General features: G+C 41.8%; 1 protein-coding gene across 1 annotated transcript in view; it reads left to right on the top strand.

The window, feature by feature from the left end:
• LOC126456514 (glutamate receptor ionotropic, kainate 2) overlaps window positions 1-19,893 on the top strand; it is a 1,353,954-nt gene extending 1,334,061 nt beyond the window's left edge. Inside the window, exons 14-17 of the mRNA XM_050092267.1 lie at window positions 5,668-5,832; window positions 6,628-6,728; window positions 10,071-10,223; window positions 19,318-19,893. Coding sequence (XP_049948224.1) covers window positions 5,668-5,832; window positions 6,628-6,728; window positions 10,071-10,223; window positions 19,318-19,383 — 485 coding nt within the window. The 3' untranslated portion in view covers window positions 19,384-19,893. The remainder of the gene's footprint in view (window positions 1-5,667; window positions 5,833-6,627; window positions 6,729-10,070; window positions 10,224-19,317) is intronic.
• Window positions 19,894-27,397: the final 7,504 nt, after the last annotated feature.

Below are 27,397 nucleotides of genomic sequence, written 5' to 3' on the forward strand. Positions count from 1 at the left end.
CGGCGTGAGTTGTGCAAGTTTTGCTAGAGGTCTGAAGACCGAATCGATTTTAAGCCTCTTTAGGAGCCTGCTAATCTTTCCTGCTGCTGTATCACAGAACGGCAAAAACACAAACTTCTTCGTATTCTCCTTGCGAGCCTTCTGTTTTACATGTCTTCGAAGAGATGGATCGTAAATTCTGTCAGTTATTAGCCTTTTTCTTTGAATACCTTCCGTAAGTGGTTCAGTTCCTTCATGACGGTTTCAGCTTCTGAAACAGCTTCCATTCGATGCACCAAGGCCCAACAGAACGTTTCTGCGATGGGAGGTGGTAGCCGATTGCGTGCAGATACCGGTTCTTGTTGGTTAATTTCCGGTAAACATTGTAACTGAGAGACCCATTTGCCTTTCGGGACATGAAAAAAACGGCAAGGCACCATACGTCTTATGTTTCCATCGTGAATTTGATGTCATGAATGATGTTGATGTGGTCCAGGTATTTATAACGTACCTATACGCTGTGATACGTGTACCTAATGCTCCGCAGTTAATGGAAGCAATGCACCAATTCCGAAGAACAATGCACCAATTCCGAAGAACAATGTTTAACGCAAGAATACAGGCAGTTATATCTTGATCGTACCGCACGGGGTGTTGTGAAGTACAACAACGATCGAAATATAAAAATGATAATAAATGAATGACTCACTGTAGATAGCAATAATTTTCAACGATTAAACACTTTATGGAAAATGTACTGCATTACGTAATTCACGGTCATGCCTGTTTGAAAATTTGCAAAAATATGGCAAAAACTAATTACTGTTTCTGAATAGTTACTTCTCAAATTAAAGTCGTAAATGGTTTAATTTATAGCAACAACCATTTGGCAATGTCAATATTACAGGGCCAACAGCACATGAAATTATTTGTAATATACAACATCAAATTCCTTTGTCTGCAATGGCGCCAACATCCTTTTGTCATCGGTATATCAACTGCTTTTAAATGGCTTCTGGTTTAACTAATTGTATGCAGTAGTAGTGCAACACTGTATGAAGAACTATAATAATTGACTAATTGAGCTTCCGTCACTAAGTTTATGATTTGACTAAACAACACTACAACGCTAATAAAACTTAACTGATTCACTAACAAGCCTTATACACAACTACAAATTAACTGGCTTGACCTTACTTTCCGACGATTTGCTTGTGATGAGAAGTAATACTTTTTATGATATCCTTTACTGGCAACAGGCTGTTCTCGGTTAGAGGGCAGTTTGGATAACTATGGGCCACACAATAATCTTCTTTAATTACCATAACTTCTTGTAACCGTATACTGTGTCCCTACACGTGCTTGCTCACTTACATAATTTTGCCTTGCCACATGTTACAAAATCAACCCCACAACAACCACAATTTGGCATCAGCGCGCCAACACTTCACATTACTACTACTGCGCACGATCGTGCCAACGATGTTGTTGTTACATTAAAAGATACTCTTTGGGCTCTGTACAGAATGAGTTTTCTTGACACTGCCAGCGTGTTTACTGCAAAGCTTTGACATAATTATTTCTTACTTTTTTCCTCGTATCATATTACAGTTTCGTAAAAGCTAATTACTGACGAAACTCATAAGCACATATAATTAAAAAAAACTGTTTTAAAATCATAGAATCAAGTGTCTAAAACATGTGAGGCTTTGTGTTGCAGTGTTAGAAATTCCTCCAGCTTTTCACGAGCATGAGGCCAGACAATGAACGTGTCGTCGGTATGACGATAAAAGTAACTATGCTTTGCAGGAGCTGTGTTCATCGTGATGTCCTCAGAGTATCCCATAAACAGGTTGTCTAATGGAGCCAATGGAATGGATTCGCCCGCCGGGATGCCGTCCGTCCAAATATTCTCCACCATTCAAAAAATACGATGATATCGAAGTGTGCTTAAATAAATCCACAATAGTGACGTCAAAGGACTGAGGAAGCGTGTCTATAGATACTTTGATGGGAACACGAGTGAATAACGATACCACAATGTAGTTAACCATTATATCCCCTTCTCCGATACGCAGACGCGTAATCTGCTAATAAAGTCTGTCGTGTTCTTGCTATGATGCACATGGTGACCAATGTGCGGAGTAAGGAGACTGGCAGAGATGGTTCGCGAATCTGTAAGTCGGCTATCTAATGGAGCTCATGATGCATCGTAATGGTATTGTCTTCAATGAACTTTTAGCAGGCCATAAGACGTGGGTGATCAAGATCCGTGAGAGAGGGGGTTTTTACTGATGTTCTCTTTCATTGTTTCCTGACTAAATCAAATAAGTTCTAACATAAAGTCTGCGACCGAACCGCCGAATCTTTCCATCAGTAAATGGGGTATGTTCTCAACTGACTCAGTTGTTTTAACCCCTCCACTGACGGAATGACCCGCTTCCTACTTCCGTATGTATAAAGCCAATACGGACTTGTAGCTGTCACGCCTTTGCGCTTACTGCTACGTATTTTAACCGTAAATAGCTCAGCCCTAATGGTAAGAGGTAGTAGTGAATTCACGTTATTAATCTTTGAAGACAGCACAGCTGCCACAAGCTCAGCTCACTTTTACTCCACTCCTACCCTCGCCATTACACCACATTAACTAGGTGCTACATGGGCCTTGCTAAATTCACTTGCGTATACATTTTTGACCGTTACTCGCCAGTATTTACCTATTGGATTAGTACACTCCTAACCGGACTATTTCCCAAAGAGCTGTGATGATTGAACGGGTTCGATCCACGGCCTACAGTGCCCTACAGTTCACACGGTAACACTGCCTACCTGACCCACTTAACTTGGTAGTGGCTTATGTATTCAATCACCACTGCTAGCAGCAGTGGATAATCCTATCAGCACGAAGAGAGCAGCAGACTTACCGTCGAATCCTCCTGAAAATACTTATATCTACGGTCGCCAGCTCTGAAGGAGCAAAAGAATAAATCAATTTTTTGGCTCGTTTCAAAGTGAAACGGCTTGAGTTGAATTTTACTCTTAATTCTGAATATTACTATTTCTGATCATTCTAGGTGATTCTACAAAGCAAATACTCTCTCAATTTCTGTGAGTTGGCTTGGTAATTACCACCAAGACAATTTATGCAACTTAGGTTAACAAAATTCTATCCTTCAACTTATTTAATGATTTTGGATATTACTCTTTGGACAATTGATATAGAATTAGTTAAGTGACTTTACTTGAAACGTTATTCAGAAAAATTTAAGTAACTATAAATAGGCGACTCATTCTGGTGTGACCATTGCTCTTTTCAACATTCTTATACTCTAAAGTATTCTACAACCAAAAGAATTGTAAATGAAAGAGGCGATGGTGGCCTCAGTCTGATTTCACTACACTATGTTTCAGGTTACTACACTTTACAATGAACAACATGCGTCGTAATTTTACTCATTACTATATTCTGTCCTCTGCACTTGCATAAAAAAAAACTGGTATTCTCCTTTTACATGTATACAAAGTTCGACTTAACAATTGCAAGCAGTCTTGCCTTGGGTAGACGTGTCGGTGCTGGTGGTGAGATGCATGTGGCTAACGCAGCTCTTCACGCCTCATGCCCTTAATGGCGGCTGGAACTACGAGCTGTAGCACTCGTATAAGATACTGCGCGTCCGCCATAAAATCTGGACGCAGGAACTCTTACAATCAGCACCAGTGGCATAGAGACGGCTTCGACAAACATTCGTCGCGTTCTACTCCACAAACGGCGACGATATTCGCCTCTTCGCTGTTGCACAATCACTTTTGCGTGAGCACAGTTACGCACGTCCGGTCACGTCAACCCTCCCCAGGCCATTCCATTGTTCAGTCCCTGTGTCTCCAGCTACCTCTAGCTACGCTCGTATCACCAAGAGTGGGGGCGTTCCCCTACCACCTTTTCACCGAAATCATTTAGTATTTAAGAATATTTATATTTATTACCCTGGAGTTCATACCAGTCATAATAATTTACTACTAGCGCTTTATAACATTAAATCATACAGTAATAGCTTATAATTACCAAGAAAAAGAATACATTTGACTCCGAGAGCTTAGTGCATTGTCTGACAGGCAGCGCTAATTCCCAGTTTCGCCAATAGATGGCATCAGGGTGCACTCCCTGGCAGTCTCACACCAGCGCGCCCGTTTCCGACGCGCGGGCTCCAAATTACTGTCAGCCCACCATCATTTCAGTTCCGTTACAAATCCTTAATCCAAGGGGTTGTAGCGAAATGAAGCAAAATTAGAGACTCATGCTTAATAGCCATGTTGCCACACACGGGCTATTCATCCCATTGCGTGGGCATTACGAGCGATCAGTGATCGTCTTTGTGATCTGTAACACACGTGTGATCCACAGACAGATCGCGCGATCTTGCAACAGATTGCTGCGATCTGTCACACATTTGTGGAGCATTTTACTATTCTTTTTCCACTTGCAATCTTTCATAAGTTTCTTATTGTGATAGTGCGGTTATGATGTCCATCTGTTTGAAGAGACGCCTACAACATGGTTGTGGGAAAAAACCATGTATTATTCTGACTGCTCCCATAAACAGCGGTGGCCCTATCTGGGAGAGGGTGAAGCAGGGCAGGTTCGCACCGCAACCGGACGCCAATTCCAGCGTTTGACAAACTCTGAGCGCACCAACGATCTCTAAATTTTTTTTATCTTTTTCAAATAATTTAAGTACAGTATTTCAGAATTTTGGACAGCACTTAGCACATACTTAACCTTACCAGTCAAGGTGAAAGACTTGCGCAAAACAGACTGACTAATTTATCTTTGATTAGTACTGAAAATTTTAAACTGAATGACATATTTATACGTTTTAGTGTTTTGTGTTTGACAATAAAGAAGGAATCTACAAAACATTTATTTTGTGTAAATCCTAAAACAAAATTAATATCCGAATAATATTTAATACTCTGTGGATGATTAGCCAGTCAGCCAACTTCGTCCTCAGCTGAAGGCGCCAAGACATTGCTCGTACACCAGCGACAGACTAGCTAGGAGCGTCTCTGTCCCGAAAACCAGGCCGTAAGGCATTAATGAGAAGAAATACGCAAAAGTGTTTTTAAATATTAATTTGTTTATTTATGGAACGAGCAGCTACAGAAAGAGCAAATCTGACTGAACTTATCCGCTTGAGTAACTCAATGAAGTGTTTCTCCTAGCTGAAATTTTCGTTGTTATGTACATCCAAAAGCTTGGAAGATTCTACGTTATTCACTGGATGTCTAGAGTTTTTAGGTCGCACAGAGTTTGACAGCAAAATTAAGGGCAAAAGTGAATGAGGTCCTTCTACGTTTTCTGAAATTTTGTCTCGTGTATGTAAGTATAGGTAAACGAGTACAACAGCTGTTTCTTTCCTGAAATTAACAGAGCAATCGAAGAACCACCTACATTCTTGCAATATTTATTGCATTCTAATGATGGTAATTTTAAGTTAGAGATTAGTCGATTGTTGCATCGTACAACTGAAAGGTCTTATTGCATGTAGCAACACAAGAACATCTACGTTCTAGGCGAAATCAGTATATTTTGTCTTTCTTTTCCATATATTTTTCCTAATTTAAGACAATGTTTACTGCAAATAATCAGATATTGTGACACTGTTACTATTATTATTATTATTGTTACAGGGTCACCTTGGAGAGACAAAATATCACTTGCCATCCTGGAGTTGCAGGAGAAAGGTATAATCCAGATTCTGTACGACAAATGGTGGAAAAATACCGGAGATGTATGTAACAGGGATGACAAGAGCAAGGAATCCAAAGCCAACGCGCTAGGGATTGAGAATATAGGTAAGCGAGTGACAAGTACGTATCACTGAAAACTGAGCAACTTTCTATTAATTATTCTTAAGTCAGAGTTTATTGATTAAACTTGAAACATAGCTCGTTACTGACTCTGCTGAATAAGCGGTTAGCACAACTGAAAGATTTCTCCAACCAAAACTTAAATCTTGTGCTTTCAAGCTGTCTGATACTCATGGAAATTTAACAAAACTTAAGCAGTCTGCAGAGTGCCACAACCCGGAAACTCAATAAGTTATTTCCGTGCAATCGTTCGCAATAGCTTCCTGTTGTATACAGTGAGTAAAATCTCAGCTTCATGTCCCATACGGCACTGAATCGTAGGTGGAGTTTGCATTGCCACTGAAAAGAGTACAAGCAAATGGAAAAGAACATGCATTCAAATAAATCTAGTTAACGTTCAGTATAAAGTTCTTTAGATTAAGCCTTTAAACTATATTTAATATGAAACTCTACAATTTTATTCTATTGTAAGACCGAGCTGTGTGGCGAGGTGGTTATGACCCTGGACCTCTATTCGGGAAGGCAGCTGGTCAGATCCGCATCTGGATATCCAGATTTACGTTCTGATTGGTTTCCTCAAATACCTTAAGCATTAAGGTAAATGCCGAGGTGGTTCCTTCGAAAAGAACACGGCAGAAACCATTCTCCAACTTTTCCCAGTTCGAGCAAGTGTTCTATCTGCTCTGACCTCGTCGCCGACGAGACTTTACCCTAATCTTCATTCCTTCCTTTTTTCTGATATATATAAACGAACTAATTCTTCTCACTTTCTATTTGTAGGAGGCGTATTCGTCGTCTTGCTATGCGGATTGGCACTTGCTATCCTAGTAGCCATCCTAGAATTCTGCTGGAATTCGAAAAAGAATGCGCAGACTGATAGAGTGAGTATATGATTAATAATTTGAGTAGAAATAGAAAAGTAGTAAGTAATACAAGTATACTGACCGTAAACGAAGAAATTACATTACCCATATGTAGAATTGAAACTCTGGAATTCACACTGTGGAATGATTAAGTAAAATGGTAGAACGCCATATTTAGAACACCGGGTAATGAACATATGAAGTACATGGAATGCGGAATGGCTATTACATGCTGTAAATACAATATGCTCTAAAATGTTTGTGGTTTCATTTAGGTGTAGTGAATTTTCAACTTTTCGCGGCGTAATGAATAGTCTACTAAATTTCGGAAATGTAGCCGCTAAAACAAATTTTCTGCCACTGATATTTCGGCCGCAGCTTACTCTGAAGATGCCCGGACGATAAGCGGCCGAAATATCAGTGGAAGAAATTTTATTGCGGGCCTGCATACCCGACATTTAATAGGCTATATCTATGTCGCTTTGGACGGTATTACACTATCACATTTCTTTATCAAAGTTGATATGTCAAACAAATTTGACACTGTAATAGGGGACGTCATCAAATCTCGCCTTTCGTCAAAGAAATGTGATCAACTCTAGAGCCTGATCGTGGATTTGATTATAAAAGCCGTTCTTCTTCTGTTCACTGCAATGTAAAATGTAACCGCCAAGAGCACTGGTATCGGTACAGCTGATCCGTTCCTTCGACTCTTTTTAATAACCTTGCTTCGACTTTTGGGGATTAAGCAAGTGGGTACAATGCATGCTATTAATCATGTGCTTGTGGGCAGGTGGAATATTCTTAGCCTTCCATTCTACTTTGTCTGTGGATGCCACAAGTTAAACAGCGCTTCATCTGTTTCGTACTTCTTATTAGTTTTGTGGTTGGGGTAACTAATTCTATTAATGAAATTATTCTAAAATAAAAATAGTGCTTATTGCCTATATAGTGCACTGAACATTTATTTACCTTCAGATATTCTCCGTTCATTGGTTCATAAATCACTTCACACGTTTCTGGAATTCTTTTGGTTAATGTGCACTTTGGTATTTGAGTGCCGTATTGTAACTAGAGCAGCTCTCTCCTGCATCAAGAAATCGCAGTGTTACTGTGAGCCTGTGTTCTGGACGTATAGCATTTCTCAAGTGAGTATTCTGTTTTGTAAAATGAGAAGCCACTTTACTGAACAAATAATGAAGTGCACTCTCATCCATTCATCAATACCGGTAATTTATATAAAACTTGACGCCCTTAACTTGCAACTCTCGCAACAAAGTTTGCTGAATACTTCTATCTTCTCGCCGTAATACCCATGGATTCACCCAAGTATGTTTCCCCCCTTTCCCGCCGCTTTTCTTCCAGATGCACAAACAGTGCAATTGTGGCACAAGCAACTGCAGCTCATAACAAGTTGTTGTCCGCCAAACTGAAATTTGACGAAGACATGACGACAGTGTAATGCCCCATTTTTGTGCGACGTCAAAGATAATTGTCAAGGAAATTTGATGAATATTGGATCATGTTTCTTTGTCAAAGAAATATGATAATGGAATACCGGCTAACTACCCTCAGTGTTAAATGGCGCTCGCCAATACCCTCTTTCAGTTTCAAATTTCACATCTGCGAGAGGGGCTTAATCCCGCACTATTGTTGTTGTTGTTGTTGTTGTTGGCTCTTCCGGCCAAGTCCTTCTTTATTTACACTCGTAGTTCACTGTCACCCAGCCCCGGATCTACGATATTTACATACCTGGGCAAAAACATGATAATGGCGCCCCCCTGCCCCTAACCGCCACCACAGTCCCACTCGAGCTTTTGAGATAGGACGTAGAAAATTAAAAAAAAATAGATTTTTCAAAAATGTTCATTTTGTAGCACACATCTTTCTGAACAGGTTGATATATAAAACATATACGTTCGAGGAAATGTAAGATGCGTTATTTGGTCTTACATGTGCCAAAGTGCAGTGCCACGCCTCTTCACACAGCAAAAACTACCGCACGTTACTGTACTTTGATTTGTGGAATTCAAAAGTATATTTTGTAATGGAAGCCATCAAACCTGTATTCAGGACAGTGGAAATTAAAATGCCCTGTGGTGCCTCTTCTGCTCCTAGTCCACCGATTTGACATCCCAACCCCCTTACAAAAACCTCAGTACTTCAGAAAATTTGCACTCTTTATTGCCTACTAACTAATAACTTTCTCTTTTGTGTGACACACAATGAAATATAGGAAAAGCCAGTGAAGATAAGAAAGAAGCAATACCGTACGCATTTCTTCAATCCTTAGGTCCCAGCATTTCCTTTTTTTCTCCCTCTCTCTGATCTTCCTACAACTTTACACTGTGTGCCTTCCTTTGTGCAAAAGAATCTATTACCGTACCTAATCAAGGTTCGTCAAAAGTTGTGCTACATGAAAAATCAAAATGTCACTGTCTAATACTAAATAGCTGTTAATACAAATAGTACCCCGGCCTGGTGTGGTTTCTCGATTTGATTGTGTCTGTTTTGTCACTGTCTGCTAGGTAAAATGAAACAGGCATTGCTAGTGTTACAGTTATTAGCTGCCCCCCAAACTTTCTTCGAGTTACTACTCTCTCCAATGCAAAGTTATTTGTAGGTGCCATGGCTGATGTTCCACTATTTTATCCCTTTTCTGGTAAAGAACTTCTGTATACTACTTAATTCCATTTATTGCTGTGATCCAGACTTAAAGACTGAGGAGCATATCAATGTTTCAATGTTTGACACCAGTACAGCTGTTTTGTAGATTAAATTTACATTAATTAAATACAGTTAGGATTAGTAGTACTTTAGACAAATATATTAACATAATCGGCTTCTTTTTCTTCTGTTACCTACATCTCCTATCATCCACTGAATAAATATTAACACATTACTCAATCACATTACTGTTGCCATTAACACTACCAATATCTGAGACCCTTACACAGATTTGTGCTGCCAGTAACAACAGCAAACAATCTGAAAACAAACTGAATAATTCTAATGTAACCATTTACATTAGGAGTTTTATGTAGCATGTCAGTACTGAGCTGGATTTCTCCTACTCAACCGAGCGAGGTGGCGCAGTGGTTAGCACACTGGACTCGCATTCGGGAGGACGACGGTTCAATCCCGTCTCCGGCCATCCTGATTTAGGTTTTCCGTGATTTCCCTAAATCGTTTCAGGCAAATGCCGGGATGGTTCCTTTGAAAGGGCACGGCCGATTTCCTTCCCAATCCTTCCCTAACCCGAGCTTGCGCTCCGTCTCTAATGACCTCGTTGTCGACGAGACGCTAAACACTAACCACCACCACCATCTCCTACTCAAATTTTCTTCTGCTCTGTTCTAGCAATCCCTGTGCTCGGAAATGGCAGAGGAGCTGCGGTTTGCAGTCCGTTGCCACGGGTCACGGCAACGTCCAGCCTTGAAGCGCTCCTGTACGCGGTGTTCTCCAGGGACGACGTACGTTCCTGCGGCTCTGGAGATGCCACACATCAACGGGGTGAGGATTGTAGTAGCAGTTCAACACTGTTGCCTGAACAATAGCAACCTACATTTCCATTTCTTTTATGCATCATCAATTTTGTGACTGTTCTGATGCGATCTGCCACAATTTCCTCTCCTATGCCAATTTCTACATCTCAGAGTAGCACTTGCACCTAATGTCCTCAATATTTGCTGGATGAATTTCAGTCTCTGTCTTCCCCTATGGTTTTACCCTCTGTAGCTGCCTCAAGTGCTACACAGGTTATTCCTATTGTTCTGTACCATCATCTTCTTACTGTTTTCCATGAAGTTTTGCTGAAGTAAGAACAGTCTCACCTTTGTTTTTCGCTCCCTTTTTCCTTTCTTCATTTCCCTTCTCCTCTCATTCCTCAGTTTCGGCGTTTGTGGTTCCTCTTTTTCTTCTTCCTCCCTGTGTGCTCCTGAAGGCCGCCCAAGTGTCTGATGCGTAACAGGTGACTGGGCAATGCATAATTCCCAGCCTCGAGTCGACATGTAGGGTTGGCACTTATCCCCTGGTACAGGCCAGGCCCAGGGAGGGGTGACTGCCTGAGCTGCAACCTTCACAAATTGCTGATTTGTCCCTCTGTCAGATGTGCGGGAGGTGTGACCTGAGGTGTGAACAGTCACCTAAGGCTGGTGCGCCCCTTGTGAAGGGAGGCTCCAGTTGGAAGGAACGTACCACTGGAGATGCTGGCAATCATTGGGGGATTTTCTCGCAATAAGTCAATCATCTTCCCAATCAATGATTTTGAAATGTAAACATAATGAGGCTAATGATTTAGAGACCCTTCCCACTGCACCACAGTTCCTCGTGGTCCGCTGTGCTTCAGTCTGGAACCGCACGACCACTATGGTCACAGGTTAGAGCCCTGCCTTAGGCATGGAACTGTGATGTCCTTAGGTTAGTTGGGTTTAAGTAGTTCTATGTTGTAGGGGACTTGATGACCTCAGATGTTAAGTCCTATAGTGCTCAGAGCCATTTGAACCATTTGAACCTCGTGGTCTCACGTACTGAAGATGGTCATTCCTTCGCCACGGTAAATCCGTTTATTATCCAGAAAGTTGTAGATGCAAGTGCCAGTCCTGTGAAATCCTGCTCTTGTTTACGGAATGGCACTTTGCTTTTGCAGACTGCTTCTGATTCTCAAGCACAACTACTGCTTGCTGCCTCACTACTCTACGGCTACCCTGTTCATGTTGAGACCCAGAGAACTTTGAATTCGTCCCTTGGTGTAATTTACACCAGGCTGCCCAATGGTCTAACTGAGGCCGAAATCCACTATTACCTCTCTGATCAGGGTGTCATTGCCATCCATCATGTAATGAAAAGGTAGATTCCTCCTGAGTGCCCACCCGCACTCTCTTTCTCACCTTTGATAAAGTGGTGCTACCGTCCAAGATCAAAGCAGGCTATGAAATTATTGCAGTCTGGCCATACATGCCAAACCCAATGCACTGCTACCAGTGTCATCATTTCAACCACACTAGAACATCTAGTCTTGTAAACACCCAGCCAATTGTGTAACTGTGATAGGGATGCACATGAGGGCGATTGTCCTCCTCCTCATCCCCACTGTATCAACTGCAATGGCAGCCATGCCGCCTCCTCCCGGGATTGTCCTGCGGATCTTGATGAGCAGGCTAAAGGAAAAAGTGCCTTACCCAGTAACTCGCAAGTTAGTGGCTAGTCGCAAACCCTGTGTTCTCCTGTCTGGCACCTGTAGTTCTGTTCTTGCTACCCTCGCTCTATGAAAGACATGGCCATGCAGACATGTGACCTCAGATTCAGCTCTGAGGTTGTGAAATCACCCAGTGTCGAGTACCATCACCAAACCCCTGTCCTGCTGTGCAACAAACCATCAGACTCTCACCTCAAGGGACGAAGCCACCAGGTACATAACCAGTCAGCAGGAAAGGACAGAAGGAGTACTCCCGTGAAGACTTCCTCCAGCCAAACAACACCCAATTCTTCCTCTAAATGGAAAGGCTCAAAGAAATCCACCAAAGGCAAACAGTCTTCTGCCAACTCAAAGATCCTCTTCGATGGTGTCGCCATGTGGTACCTTATCCCGGCCTCTGTCTTGCCGGTGTGCAGCACCAACTGTTTTTCAGCATTGGACTCCACAGACCGACCACACAAGCAAGCTAATGCTTCTGTGGACCCCATGAAGCAAGATCCTCCTGCTTCTGTGCCCTGTAGTAGCGACTCTACACCTGTTGTCACTCGGTGGCCGCTGAGTTGACACCCCTACATCTCTTCCTCCTCATGACTGTCCTCCAATGGAATGTTCATGGCCTTCGGTCCCACAAAGAGGATTTACGGCTGCTTTTAGCACCGCAGCACCCCCTTGTACTATGCCTCCAGGAAATGAAATTGTGCCCTCATGACCGCTTTGAGCTTTCACGTAACTTATTGATTCGTTTTGACCTTCCTCCTGAGGTCAGCATTCCATCTAATAGAGGTGTCGTGCTGCTTATATGAGATGACATTCATAGACAAACCATCTTCCTGTCCACCCATCTTCAAGCTGTTGCAGCTCACCTTTTCCTTCCCTGCCTGACTTTTTCCCTTTGTACCATTTATGTACCTCTGTCATTCAATGTCACTAGGGCAGACTTTTTTTCAGCTTATTGGGCGGCTACCTCTCCCCCATTTTTGCTACTCGGTGACTTTACTGCACATCATCCCCCTTGGGGTTCTCCCAGGACCTGTCCATGAGGTACCCTCTTGGCTGACCTTCTTAACCAAGAGGAAAACTCTTCTGCCTTAACACTGGAGCATCCATTTTTCTTTCTGATTCCTCGCACACCTATTCCCATTTGGTCCTGTCCTTTTGCACAGCCCAGCTTGCCCATCATCTTGAGTGGTCCGTTCTTACTGACACCTACTTGAGCGACCATTTCCCGTGTGCTCTCCATTTGTGGACTCCTCCCCCATCCATGTGCATGTCCAAATGGCAGCTTACTAAGGCTGACTGGCAGCTTTAGTCCTCCCTGGCGACCTTCAAAGAAGGAAATTTCCCCAAATGTGATGACCAGGTGGACTATCTCATCAACATTATCCTTACTGCTGCAGAACATGTCCTTCCTCGCACTTCCTCTTTACCATGTCATATTCCAGTCCCTTGGTGGACTGAGGTGTGCAGCTATGAAATTTGCACATTGAGCTCTCCATGTTTTTAACCATCATCCTAAGATGGCAAATTGCATTCATTATAAACAGGGGCATGCAAAGTGTCATCGCATTCTTCGGGATAGCGAACCAGCTAGCTGGATTTCATTCACTAGTTCTTTTAACAGTTCCACCCCTTCCTCTGTGATGTGGCGTGACCTATGATGGATCTCTGGTACCAAGATCCATTGCCCCATTTCTGGCCTCACGGTAGCAGATGATGTTATCGTGAACCCTATTGCTATCTCCAACACTGTGGGCCACCATTTTCCGGAAGTTTCGAGCTCTTCTCACTATCACCCTGCCTTCCTCCATCGGAGACAAGCGGGGGAGGCTGGGGCAATGCCCTTCTCTTTTCTTCTCTGAATCGTGAGTGCTACAATGCCGCCTTTACTATGAGGGAGCTTGATCATTCTCTCAGTTCATCCTGATCCTCCACCCCAGGGCCAGACACCATCCACATTCAGATGTTGCAGCACCTTTCTCTTGCGGGCAAGCACTTTCTGCTTAACACATACAGCCGCATCTGGGCAGAGGACACATTTCCCATCCACTGGTGTGAAGCCACCGTCTTACTCGTACCTTCCTTCCAGCTACCACCCCATCTCTCTTACCAGCTGCGTTTGCAAGGTGATGGAATGTATGATTCATGCCTGGCTAGTATGGTGGCTCGAGTCTTGTAATTTACTGATGAATGCACAGTGTGGATTTTGAGCACAGTGTTTCGCAGTTGACCATTTTGTTACTTTGTCCACCCATGTCATGAATGGTTTTCTGCAGAAATCCCAGACTGTGGCCATGTTTTGGAGAAGGCCTATGACACCTGCTGTAGAACTGATATCCTCCGTACTCCTTACATGTTGGGCTTCCGTGTGCATCTGCCCTGTTTCCTTCCAGCATTTTTATAAGATCGAATTTCCAAGGTGCATCTGGGTTCTGTGTTGTCAGACAGCTTTATCCAGAAAAACGGTGTGCCTCAGGGTTCCGTCCTGAGTGTCATCCTTTTTGCTATCACCATTAACTCTATCATGGCCTGCCTCCCACCGGGCATCTCTGGCTCCCTTTTTGTTGACGATTTTGCCATCTATTGCAGTTCTCCATAGACCTGTCTCACTGAGAGGCGTCTTCAGCGGTGTCTTGATCGTCGTCTTTACTCCTGGAGGATCGACAACAACTTTCACTTTTCCACTGACAAAACCATCTGTATAAATTTCTGGTGATGCAAGTGGTTTCTTCCATCATCTTTATATCTTGGGCCTGTTGCCCTTCCATTTGTTGGAACTACGAAATTCCTGGGGCTCATGCTCGATAGGAAACACTCTTGGTCCTCCCATGTGTCTTACCCAGGCAGCCCGCTGTACGCTGTTCCTCAATGTCCTATGTGTCCTCAATGGTACTTCCTGGGGTGCTGATCGAACCACCCTCCTTCATTTGTAACTGTCCCATGTCTGTCTGAAACTCGATTATGGGTGCTTTGTTTATGCATCTGTATACCCATCCCTCTTATGCTGTCTCAACATTATCCACCATCATGGCATCCATTTGGCCACAGGCGCCTTTTACACCAGCCTGGTTGAGAGTCTGTATGCTGAACTACCCCTGTCCTACCACTGTGACTTTCTCCTCATCAGGTATGCATGCTGTTTGTTTGCCATGAGTGACCACCCATCCTATGCCTCCTTCTTTGACGATTCCTTTGCTTGTCAGTATGGGCCTCATCCTCCTTCTGTGTTACATCCTGGAGTCCACTTTCGGCTCTTGCTATAGTGGCTTAACTTCACACTACCTGCACCTTTTCTGGTGGGTGTGAACCCTTCACCACCTTGGCTTCGTGAAGCAGCCCATTTTAATTGTGGCCTTCATTCACTTCCTAAGGACACTGCGCCAGCCTCAGTCTATGACCTTCAGTTTCACGACCTTCACATGGAATTTGCAATAGTACCTTTGTATACACTGATGGCTCTTGAACTGACCGTGGGGTTGGGTGTGCCTTCATCATTGGCACCAATGTCTTTCAATATCAGCTTCCGGCACACTCGTCAGTATTTGTAGCTGAGCTCTTCACTTTGTATCAGGCCACAGAGTACATCTGACAACACAGCCTTTTCAATTGTGTCCTCTGCTCAGACTCACTCAGTGCCCTTCAAAGTCTATGTGTGCTGTACACCGCCCATCCCTTAGTGCAGCGGGTCCAGGAAAACTATCAACTGCTCACTCTTGGTGGAGCCAGTGTGATGTTTTTGTGGGTTTCTGGTCATGTCAGTCTGCCAGGAAACGAGGCTGCTGATGCTGCTGCCGAAGCTGCAATCCTCGTACCTCAGCCCATTAGTACGTATATTCCCTCTGATGATCTCTGTGTTGCCGTCTGTCAGAAGGTGGTGTCCCTTTGGCATGGCCAATGGTCCTCCCTTCACGGGAATAAGCTTATTAGGCCTCTCCCAGTGGCTTGGATGACCTCCTCTAGGCCCTCCTGCCGGAACGAGGTTATTTTAACTGAGTTGCATATTGGGCACTGATTTTTGAGCCATCGTCATTTGCTAAGTGGCGCTACATCACCTCTTTGTACACATTGCAGTCAAGTTTTAACTGTCTGCCACTTCCTGCTAGAATGTCCATTTTTTAACCTTTAACATTCTCATTTGGGTTTGCTGTCTGAGTTATCTGCTGTTTTAACAAATGACACGTGGGCTGTCGACCACGTCTTACTTTTTATCTACCAAAGCAATATGGTGAAGGCCATTTAATTTTTAGTTTTTGGACCTCCATTTCTGTATGGTGTCTTTTTTAGTCCTTTTTCCACGTGCCTGTTTTTAGCTGTCCTCTGTTATGTCAATTCGGACTGATGTATAGTTGTTTTTTTAACTCCTCTCTGTCTTCGTGTTCTATAGTTTTGACTTGGGTGCATATGACCCCAGATGTTTTTGCATCCTAAAGCAAAAGAAAACCAAAACCAATTATAAAATATCATTATTTAATACATGCAAATGTAATAAATTTTTATTTCATGAGGTGCTGCTGGTTACATTCATCCTTTATATTAGACTGAGAATTCACTATCCTATATAATTTTAAATAGATAAAATTTATTCTGTTAGGTCTGATAATTTCTGACTGGTGCAGAGTTTTAGATGATGCTGGTGCAGTATTCATCAACACATATGATTTCTGTTCACATAAATCTGGAGCTTTGTCCACAAAATTTTTCTATGCTTACCTGTTACTTACTGTGCATGGTCTCCTTCCAAATACTCTCCTCCACAATTGATACACCACTCCCAATGCTGTTTCCACTTCTAGAAGCAGTCTTGGTGTGCCTCTTGGTGGATCACATGAAGCGCCATCAGCAAATTTTCTTCTATCTCCTCTGTTGTTAAACATCTTCATTTGGTCAATGGGGTTTTCAACTATGGAAATAAAAGAAGTCCACAGGGGCCAAGTCTGGAGAGTATGGAGGATGAGACACCACAGTAATTTTTTTTTTTTTTTTTTTTTTTTTTTTTTTTTTTTTTTTTTTTTTTTTTTTTTTTTGCAATAGTCACGGCGCACCAGGTGGATGAATGTGCAGGTGCATCATCGTGATGCAAGAGCCATGAATTGTCTTACCACATTTCAGGCTGTTTCCTTCTCACATTTTCTTGCAGGCATCGCAACACCTCCTGATAGTACCATCAATTAACAGTTTCTCCCTGTGGCATAAATTCATAATGAACTAATCCTTCAAAGCCAAAGAAAACTATGAGCATGGCTTTGACATGTGACCTGACCTGACAAGTTTGTTTCAGTCTTGGAGAAACTTTCCCAACCCATTGTGAAGACTGAACCTTGGTCCCAACATCATAACTATAGACCCACATCTCATCACCAGTTATGGTTCTCTTAAGGAACATCTTGTTCTCGTTTGCACAGTCCAAAAACTCGTCACAGACTGCGAGGCAAAGGTCTTTCTGGTCTTCACTTATGAGCTGTGGGATGAACTTAGTAGCAACACAGTGCATTCCAAGATGCTGTGTTAGGATTTCATGACACGAGACACACACAATTTCATTGACATTCCCGACAGGAGCGTCGTCAGTGGACATCGAAGGTTGTCCTGAACAAGGATCATTAACCTCTGCCTGGCCATTTTTAAAGCATGTGAACCATTTTTAACACCAAGTATGGTTTAAGCACTTCTCACCGTAGGCTTCCTACATCACTTGGTATGTCTCTGTAAAGGTTTTCTTGAATTTCAAGCAGAATTTGCTTTGCTCCTCTAATCCTGCCATCTCAAAATTCACAAACTGTATGACACAATGTTCTACTTGATACAGCACTGAACAATAAGTAAGACATACAACAATAAAACTTCTGGCAGTTACACGTTAAACACAGGTGTGTGTAGGGATGCTAACCACATTTCACCCCAACACACCTTTAGCGTGACATTATGAATGTCCCAGAATTTTTTAAACAGGCCTCACATGAACTACAAGTATATGAAGAATGACATGGGCAACATAAAATTAGTACAAGAAAATTTGTCACTAAAACATTTGAGGCACTGTAATTATTATTTTTGTCTTAGCATTGTTGATGTATGGTAGTTTAGCCTCCAGTTTGTTTCCTGATGAACTAATAATTAAATGCAGATGAAAAGTCAGTACTTATCAGGACAAAGTGGAGAAATATTTGATGGTGGCACAAAAAAGTGAGAATTTCCAAATCTCTTGGAACTTTTTGCTAACACAGACCCTAAGCCAGGGCTGTTGAGTGAAACTGATTAAACACTCATCTCGCATAACTGGAAACTCTCCCCTTAATGTTGCATTCAGAATAACTTCTCTATTCTCATGTGCCTTTCAAGTATATTCTCCATCTTCCAGTCCTTCTTACATTGTCCCTTGATATGACAAAACGTGAAATTTATCATGTTTTTTACACTCTCTCTTGCTGTGTGTCTATCAAGCACAAGTTTTATCCACTGTTTTTATTTTAAAGAAAGCTGTTGCCAGTAACCACATTATGCATATTTATCTTTTTTAAATTTCCTTTACTTTACGTCTGTGGTCACAAACTTTTTGTCAACAGATTACCCATTTTGGTCTATAATGACCATCTTCAGATCTGAAGCAAAATATGGGAAAACATAAATACAATAGCAGATCGTCTACAGCTTAAAACAATAAAATAGACCATAATGAAAAGTACTACTGACATACATATACATTTGTGCACTTTAAGTGTGAAGAGGCATACCTGTTTTATAAAAACAATGTCCTAATGTATTGAAGCCATAGTGGCATTGTCAAACGATAAATGCAAAATCAGCACCAGCATCATCAAATATTTATAAATAACAGCATATGTACGAGTCTTCATGTCAGCATCACTACTGTCAAAAAAATCTGTCTTACAGTAGCCACAAGATGTTTGTGTTGTAAGTTCACCAGATGTCACTATTGTAGGCATACACAAGTCTTTTGTTTTATAGTTTTTATATTATTCTGTGCACTATGGAAGCCGTTTATTACTTATGTCATTATCTATAACATTGGCACTTGAGCATATGTCAATTACTGTCTCTTAACTCTTCCTCTTTTTAACAATCTAATTTTTGTCATGTTCTATTTCATCGCATTTTATTACTGTAATGCCTCTTATACCTTATAAGCCCATTACAGACTTTACTGATTGTATCCTCCCTTTATTTTACTTTGTTCAATTAATCACTGAAGACTTGTGTATGCCTACAATAGCGATATCTGGTGAACTTACTACACACACACATCTGAAGATAGTCATTATAGACCAAAACCGGTAAACTGTTGACTAAAAGTTTGTGACCGTAGATGTAAAGTAAAGGAAATTTATTCTATAGTCAAGTCACTGTTTTATTTGCGACAGTGTCACAGCTTGTTTATCTTTTTTATCTTTTCAGGAGACAGGGATCCTGCCTATGATTGAAATGAAGAAACCATCCCTGAGTTATGATCCTGATACCTAGCAGAATGTTCAGAGTGGATCACATCTCACAGACACTTTGTGATACCACTCAAGGGATAAAAAACAAAGAAGCTGCTGTGATAATAAGTGAAAATGTACAGTTCCCTGCTCATTGTGGCACATTTTTGACATGAACTGAGTTCAATTCAGAGAAGTGTCAGGTGTGTTTTCTGACTGAAGACTTATAAGAACAATAGTGCAGTGAAAAATTGAGTACAGACTACAATAAATGGGTTGAAAGTCCCATGGCCTAAGGTACTGTCTTTCGTGAAATACAAATAAAGTACTGTCATGATGTGCAGAAAACTTCCCATCACTTCCAATGGCAAATGTCATCCTCACAAAGGCAGAAAAACTATTTTTAATATTATAATTCTGTGGTACCTACAACTCAAGCTCTGGGACTTAGAGTGAATTAAGAATTTTTATTTTTAAAAATGAAATTAAAAGTACTTAATTTCAGTGTCACTTGTGCCAAGAGTAATTAAAATGTGTCTAATAAAACTACAAATTTTGTCACAAAATGTTTCATATTAAAAGTTCATTACATCTCAAGAATTTGAAGTGAATTTCATTATTTCCTCTCTTGAATATCGTGGAATAACATTTGGAAGATATTTTGTTGTTAATAAAAAGATATGTTTTTCCCATTACACATATTTATCTACGTACACCATTTGTTTGTATATAGTAATGCAGCATGCTTTATTCCCAATGATCTCAGAATGAAATGGGCTCCATATATTCCCAATAATTTTTAACATAATACTGTGTTCTTAACTGGACGATATTGTTAATCTGATAAAATGTCAAAGTATTATTTAGACATAACAGTGAGTTCATATAGCTATCACATGCAAGCATTGGATCACTTTACATATCTGTAACATTACAACAAAAATAATGCAAGCCCTTAAACAAGATTTGCCTGAAGCATATAAAAACTTGATATCAAAAGAGTAGTAATCAAGGAACACAAGCTGCTACCTGCTAATGGCACATAACAACAAAGGGAACATATTATATAACTGGATACGTAAAAAAAAACTACTCACCATGTGTGGCAGGAGAACACACACCCTAAATGGTTTAACTTATGCAAGTGTTTGGAGCCAGTGGCTCCTTCTTCCAGCAGAAGATTTGAAGGTGAAGGAAGAAGGGTGATGGAAAAAGCCTAGAGAAGTTTAGGAAAAGGGGTACAGTTCAGAAAAGTCACACACAACCCCAGGTTAGGGGAGATTTACTGGATGGGATGAGAAGGAAAGACTGTACTGGATGAGACTTGGAAACCTGAGAGCTTAAAGGTGGAAGACACGGTAATATGCAAGACAGAGATTACTACTAAAACATTGTGCATGAGTTAATAAGAGTGAAAAGCTAAGTGCATTGTATGTAACAGATGCTGGATGGGGGCATGGCAAAAAACATACAGATCAGAAGATGAAAGATGTAGAAAACTAAAATTGAGTGAAGGAAGGAGTAGTTACTGTGAAGAAGTGCAGAAGAAATTGTAAATTGAGGCCAGTTGGTTGGCAAGAAACAAGGCCATGTTGTAGCGTTAGTTCCCACCTGCAGAGAAACTGGTGTCTAGGGGAAAAACCCAGATGGTGCATGTGGTGAAACAGGCTGTCATGTTGTACAGCAAACTATGCAACAGGATATTGTGTGTTGCTGTAAAATGCCCTCTGCGTATGCCTATTCATCCTGACTGATAACTGGATGTACTCATGCCGATGCAAAATGCTGAACGGTGTTTACATAATAGCTGTTATATGACATTGGTCATTCTGCAGGTGGCTCTCTCTTTTATAGTAGATGTTTTACCAGTCACAGAGCTGGTATAGATGGTGGAAGAAGGGTGCACAAGGCAAGTCTTACAGCAGCTACAATCACAGGAATAGGTGCCATAGAGTAGCGAGATGGGCACAGGAGCAGCACAAGGTCTGACAATAATATTGTGGAGATTGGGAGAGTGACAAAAAAAGCTGTTCTTGGTGTGGTGGGTAAAATCTCACACAATGGCTCTCATTTCAGGGCATGATTTTAGGAAGTCATGGCCTTGTTGAATTAGCTGATTAATACATCGAAGGTCAGGATTATACTGAGTGACAAATGGAGTTCTCCAAGGTTCCCAGAATGAGATTGTCACTCTGCAGCAGAGTGTGTGCTGATATGAAACTTCCTGGCAAATTAAAACTGTGTGCCCGACCGAGACTCGAACTCGGGACCTTTGCCTTTCGCGGGCAAGTGCTCTACCATCTGAGCTACCGAAGCACGACTCACGCCCGGTCCTCACAGCTTTACTGGCAGAAGTAAAGCTGTGAGGACCGGGCTTGAATCGTGCTTTGGTAGCTCAGATGGTAGAGCACTTGCCCGCGAAAGGCAAAGGTCCCGAGTTTGAGTCTCGGTCAGGCACACAGTTTTAATCTGCCAGGAAGTTTCTCCAGGGGGGTTTGTTGGAGGGATCAGCAATATTATAATTGTCTGTGATGGCCTGGGAAATCTGTTTTTGAATTAGGCTGTTGGGGTATTTACATCCAATGAAGACTGGTGAGAATGATGGTGTATTGCTTAAGAGTGTGCATCCAAACAAATACATTTGCCTCAAATGCCAAGGCTGTACAGGAGGGAATGTTTGACCTGGAAAGGATGGCAACTGTTAAAATGAAAGTACTTGTTGTTTGTTGTTTGAGGGAAGAGACCAAACAGCGAGGTCATCGGTCTCATCGGATTAGGGAAGGACGGGGAAGGAAGTCGGCCGTGCGCTTTCAAAGGAACCATCCCGGCATTTGCCTGGAGCGATTTAGGGAAATCATGGAAAACCTAAATCAGGATGGCCGGACGCAAGATTGAACCGTCGTCCTCCCAAATGCGAGTCCAGTGTGCTAACCACTGCGCCACCTCGCTCGGTAAAATGTAAGTACTGTTGTTTGTTAGTAGGTTTAATGTGGACAGAAGTGTTTGGCTGGCCTTCAGTGAGGATGAGATCAACATCAAGAAAAGTGGCATGGTGTTCAGAATAGGACCATGTGAAGTTTAATTGGCAGAAAGTATTTAGAGATTCCAGGAATTTTAACAGGCCAGCCCCACCCTGGACCCATATGGCAAAGATGTGAACAATTTATCTAAACCAGACCAGGGGCCGAAGGCTTGTGAATCAAAGGAAAGTCTCGTCCAAGTGACTGATGAAAAGTTTGGCATAGCAAGCAACGATCCTGGTTCCCATGGCCATACCCCTGATCTGTTTGTTTGTCTGCCCCTCAAAGGTGAAGTAATTACTGGTAAGTATACAGTTGATTAAGATGAGCAAGAAGGATGTCATAGGTTTGGAATCAGGTGGGCACTGACTGTGGAAATGTTCAGCAGCAGACCGACCATTTACATGGGGGATGTTGGTATCAATGATGACAAGCAAGGTGTGTGCTGGGCATGGAACAGGCACAGATATCAGATGCTCTAGGAAATGGTTGTTATCTTTAATATAGGAAGGAAATCTATGTAGTATGAGTTGCAGATGTTGATCAAGTAAGGTAGATATATGTTTGGTGTGTGCTCTTAAGCCAGCAACTATAAGACGACCAGGTTGATTGGGTTTGTGGATCTTAGGAAGAAGATAAAAGCAGGTTTCCCAAGCCATCACATCCAATCCTGGTACTGCTGATCCCTCCAAGAAACTAACTCAGAACACACCACTTGTCAACCCATTTTATCCTGTCTTGGATGTATTAATCAGCTACTTCAACAAGGCTAAGACTTCCTAAAAGTCATGCCCTGAAATGAGATCCATTCTGTCTGAAATTTTGTCCAACACACCAAGAATAGCATTTCTTTGCAATATCCTTGTCAGACCCTGTGCTCCTTTTGCATCCATCTCCCTGCATTATGGCTCCTATCCCTGTGACAATCGCTGATGCAACACTTGCACTATGAATGCTCCCACCACCACTTATACCAACCCTGTAACTGACCAAACATATATTACCAAAGGGGCACCCACCTGTGAAATGACGCGTCATATACCATCTGTTATGTGGACACTGTTCAGACTTTTACATTAGCTTGATTACCACCCTGATCTGGCCTTGTAACAATAACCAAAACGGCCTTGCTGTGCTGGTACTGCGAACGGCTGAAAGCAAGGGGAAACTACGGCCATAATTTTTCCCGAGGGCATGCAGCTTTACTGTATGGTTAAATGATGATGGCGTTCTCTTGGGTAAAATATTCCGGAGGTAAAATAGTCCCCCATTCGGATCTCCAGGCGGGGACTACTCAAGAGGATGTCGTTATCAGGAGAAAGAAAACTGGCGTTCTACGGACTGGAGCGTGGAATGTCAGGTCCCTTAATCGGGCAGGTAGATTAGAAAATTTGAAAAGGGAAATGGATAGGTTAAAGTTAGATATAGTGGGAATTAGTGAAGTTCGGTGGCAGGAGGAACAAGACTTCTGGTCAGGTGACTACAGGGTTATAAACACAAAGTCAAATAGGGGTAATGCAGGAGTAGGTATAATAATAAATAGGAACGCGGGTAAGCTACTACAAACAGCTTAGTGAACACATTATTGTGGCCAAGATAGATACGAAGCCCACACCTACTACAGTAATACAAGTTTATATGCCAACTAGCTCTGCAGATGACGAAGAATTTGGAGAAATGTATGATGAAATAAAAGAAATTATTCAGATAGTGAAGGGAGACGAAAATATAATAGTCATGGGTAACTGGAATTCGAGTGTAGGAAAAGGGAGAGAAGGAAACGTAGTAGGTGAATATGGATTGGGGCTAAGAAATGAAAGAGGAAGCCGCCTGGTAGAATTTTGCACAGAGCATAACTTAATCATAGCTAACACTTGGTTTAAGAATCATGATAGAAGGTTGTATACATGGAAGAACCCTGGAGATACTAAAAGGTATCAGATAGATTATATAATGGTAAGACAGAGACTTAGGAACCAGGTTTTAAATTGTAAGACATTTCCAGGGGCAGATGTGGACTCTGACCTCAATCTATTGGTTATGACCTGTAGATTAAAACTGAAGAAACTGCAAAAAGGTGGGAATTTAAGGAGATGGGACGTGGATAAACTGAAAGAACCAGAGGTTGTACAGAGTTTCAGGGAGAGCATAAGGGAACAATTGACAGGAATGGGGGAAAGAAATACAGCAGAAGAAGAAGAATGGGTAGCTTTGAGGGATGAAGTAGTGAAGGCAGCAGAGGATCAAGTAAGTAAAAAGACGAGGGCTAGTAGAAATCCTTGGGTAACAGAAGAAATATTGAATTTAATTGATGAAAGGAGAAAATATAAAAATGCAGTAAATGAAGCAGGCAAAAAGGAATACAAATGTCTCAAAAATAAGATCGACAGGAAGTGCAAAATGGCTAAGCAGGGATGGCTAGAGGACAAATGTAAGGATGTAGAGGCTTATCTCACTAGGGGTAAGATAGATACTGCCTACAGGAAAATTAAAGAGACCTTTGGAGATAAGAGAACGACTTGTATGAATATCAAGAGCTCAGATGGAAACCCACTTCTAAGCAAAGAAGGGAAAGCAGAAAGGTGGAAGGAGTATATAGAGGGTCTATACAAGGGCGATGTACTTGAGGACAATATTATGGAAATGGAAGAGGATGTAGATGAAGATGAAATGGGAGATACGATACTGCGTGAAGAGTTTGACAGAGCACTGAAAGACCTGAGTCGAAACAAGGCCCCCGGAGTAGACAACATTCCATTGGAACTACTGATGGCCTTGGGAGAGCCAGTCCTGACAAAACTCTACCATCTGGTGAGCAAGATGTATGAAACAGGCGAAATACCCTCAGACTTCAAGAAGAATATAATAATTCCAATCCCAAAGAAAGCAGGTGTTGACAGATGTGAAAATTACCGAACTATCAGTTTAATAAGTCACAGCTGCAAAATACTAACAAGAATTCTTTACAGACAAATGGAAAAACTAGTAGAAGCCAACCTCGGGGAAGATCAGTTTGGATTCCGTAGAAACACTGGAACACGTGAGGCAATACTGGCCTTACGACTTATCTTAGAAGAAAGATTAAGGAAAGGCAAACCTACGTTTCTAGCATTTGTAGACTTAGAGAAAGCTTTTGACAATGTTGACTGGAATACTCTCTTTCAAATTCTAAAGGTGGCAGGGGTAAAATACAGGGAGCGAAAGGCTATTTACAATTTGTACAGAAACCAGATGGCAGTTATAAGAGTCGAGGGACATGAAAGGGAAGCAGTGGTTGGGAAGGGAGTAAGACAGGGTTGTAGCCTCTCCCAGATGTTGTTCAATCTGTATATTGAGCAAGCAGTAAAGGAAACAAAAGAAAAATTTGGAGTAGGTATTAAAATTCATGGAGAAGAAATAAAAACTTTGAGGTTCGCCGATGACATTGTAATTCTGTCAGAGACAGCAATGGACTTGGAAGAGCAGTTGAACGGAATGAATGGTGTCTTGAAGGGAGGATATAAGATGAACGTCAACAAAAGCAAAATGAGGATAATGGAATGTAGTCGAATTAAGTCGGGTGATGTTGAGGGTATTAGATTAGGAAATGAGACACTTACAGTAGTAAAGGTGTTTTGCTATTTGGGGAGCAAAATAACTGATGATGGTCGAAGTAGAGAGGATATCAAATGTAGGCTGGCAATGGCAAGGAAAGTGTTTCTGAAGAAGAGAAATTTGTTAACATCGAGTATAGATTTAAGTGTCAGGAAGTCATTTCTGAAAGTATTTGTATGGAGTGTAGCCATGTATGGAAGTGAAACGTGGACGGTAAATAGTTTGGACAAGAAGAGAATAGAAGCTTTCGAAATGTGGTGCTACACAAGAATGCTGAAGATTAGATGGGTAGGTCACATAACTAATGAGGAGGTCCTGAATAGGATTGGGGAGAAGAGGAGTTTGTGGCACAACTTGACCAGAAGAAGGGATCAGTTGGTAGGACATGTTCTGAGGCATCAAGGGATCACCAATTTAGTATTGGAGGGCAGCATGGAGGGTAAAAATCGTAGGGGGAGACCAAGAGAAGAATACACTAAGCAGATTCAGAAGGATGTAGGTTGCAGTAGGTACTGGGAGATGAAGAAGCTTGCACAGGATAGAGTAGCATGGAGAGCTGCATCAAACCAGTCTCAGGACTGAAGACCACAACAAGAACAACCATCCAATTATCAGTCAGAATGAATGGACACAGGCAGAGTGTGTATACCAGCAACACACAATATTCTGTTGCAGAGCGTGATCTACAATACGATAGTCGTGACCTTGGTCCCTGTTTTACTACACTCACCATCTGGGTTCTTGCCCCAGACACCAGTTTCTCAGAACTCCGCAGGTGGAAACTAGTGCTACAACATGTTCTTAGTTCTTGCTGCCCACCTGCCCTTAATTTACATTAATTCATTCTGTCTCTGCATTTTTCACAGTAACTACTGCTTTCTTCACTCTATTTTAGTTTTCTACATCTTTCATTTTCTGACCTGTCTGATTTTCGCAGTCTCCTCTCCCACCTCTGTTACATACAATGCACTTAGCTTTTCACTCTTACTGACTCATGCATGATGTTTTAGTAGTAATCTCCATCTTGCATACCCTACCTTTTACCTTTAAGCTCTCAGGTTTTCAAATCTCATCCGGTACACTCTTCCCTTCTCATCCCATTCGATAAGTTTCCCATGACCTGGGGTTCTGTGTGACTTTTCTGAACTGTACCCCTTTTCCTAAACCTCTCTAGGCCTTTTCCATGAGCCCTCTTTCTCCTCCTTCAGCTCTTCTGCTGGAAGAAGGAGTCACTGGCTCCGAAAGCTTGCATAAGTTAAACCTTTTTGTGTGTGTGTTCTCTTGCTACCAGTTGGTGAGTAGATTCTTTTATCTATCCAACTACTTTATATTATCGATAACTGATTATTTTTGATGTTATAGCAACTCAATGGAACATATTAGCACTCTATTACACTTGCCATATTTTCTTCAACATAATGAGCTTTTATGGCACTGCATATT

The sequence above is a fragment of the Schistocerca serialis genome, chromosome 1, assembly GCF_023864345.2.
Source record: "Schistocerca serialis cubense isolate TAMUIC-IGC-003099 chromosome 1, iqSchSeri2.2, whole genome shotgun sequence".
In the NCBI taxonomy this organism is placed as follows: domain Eukaryota; kingdom Metazoa; phylum Arthropoda; class Insecta; order Orthoptera; family Acrididae; genus Schistocerca; species Schistocerca serialis.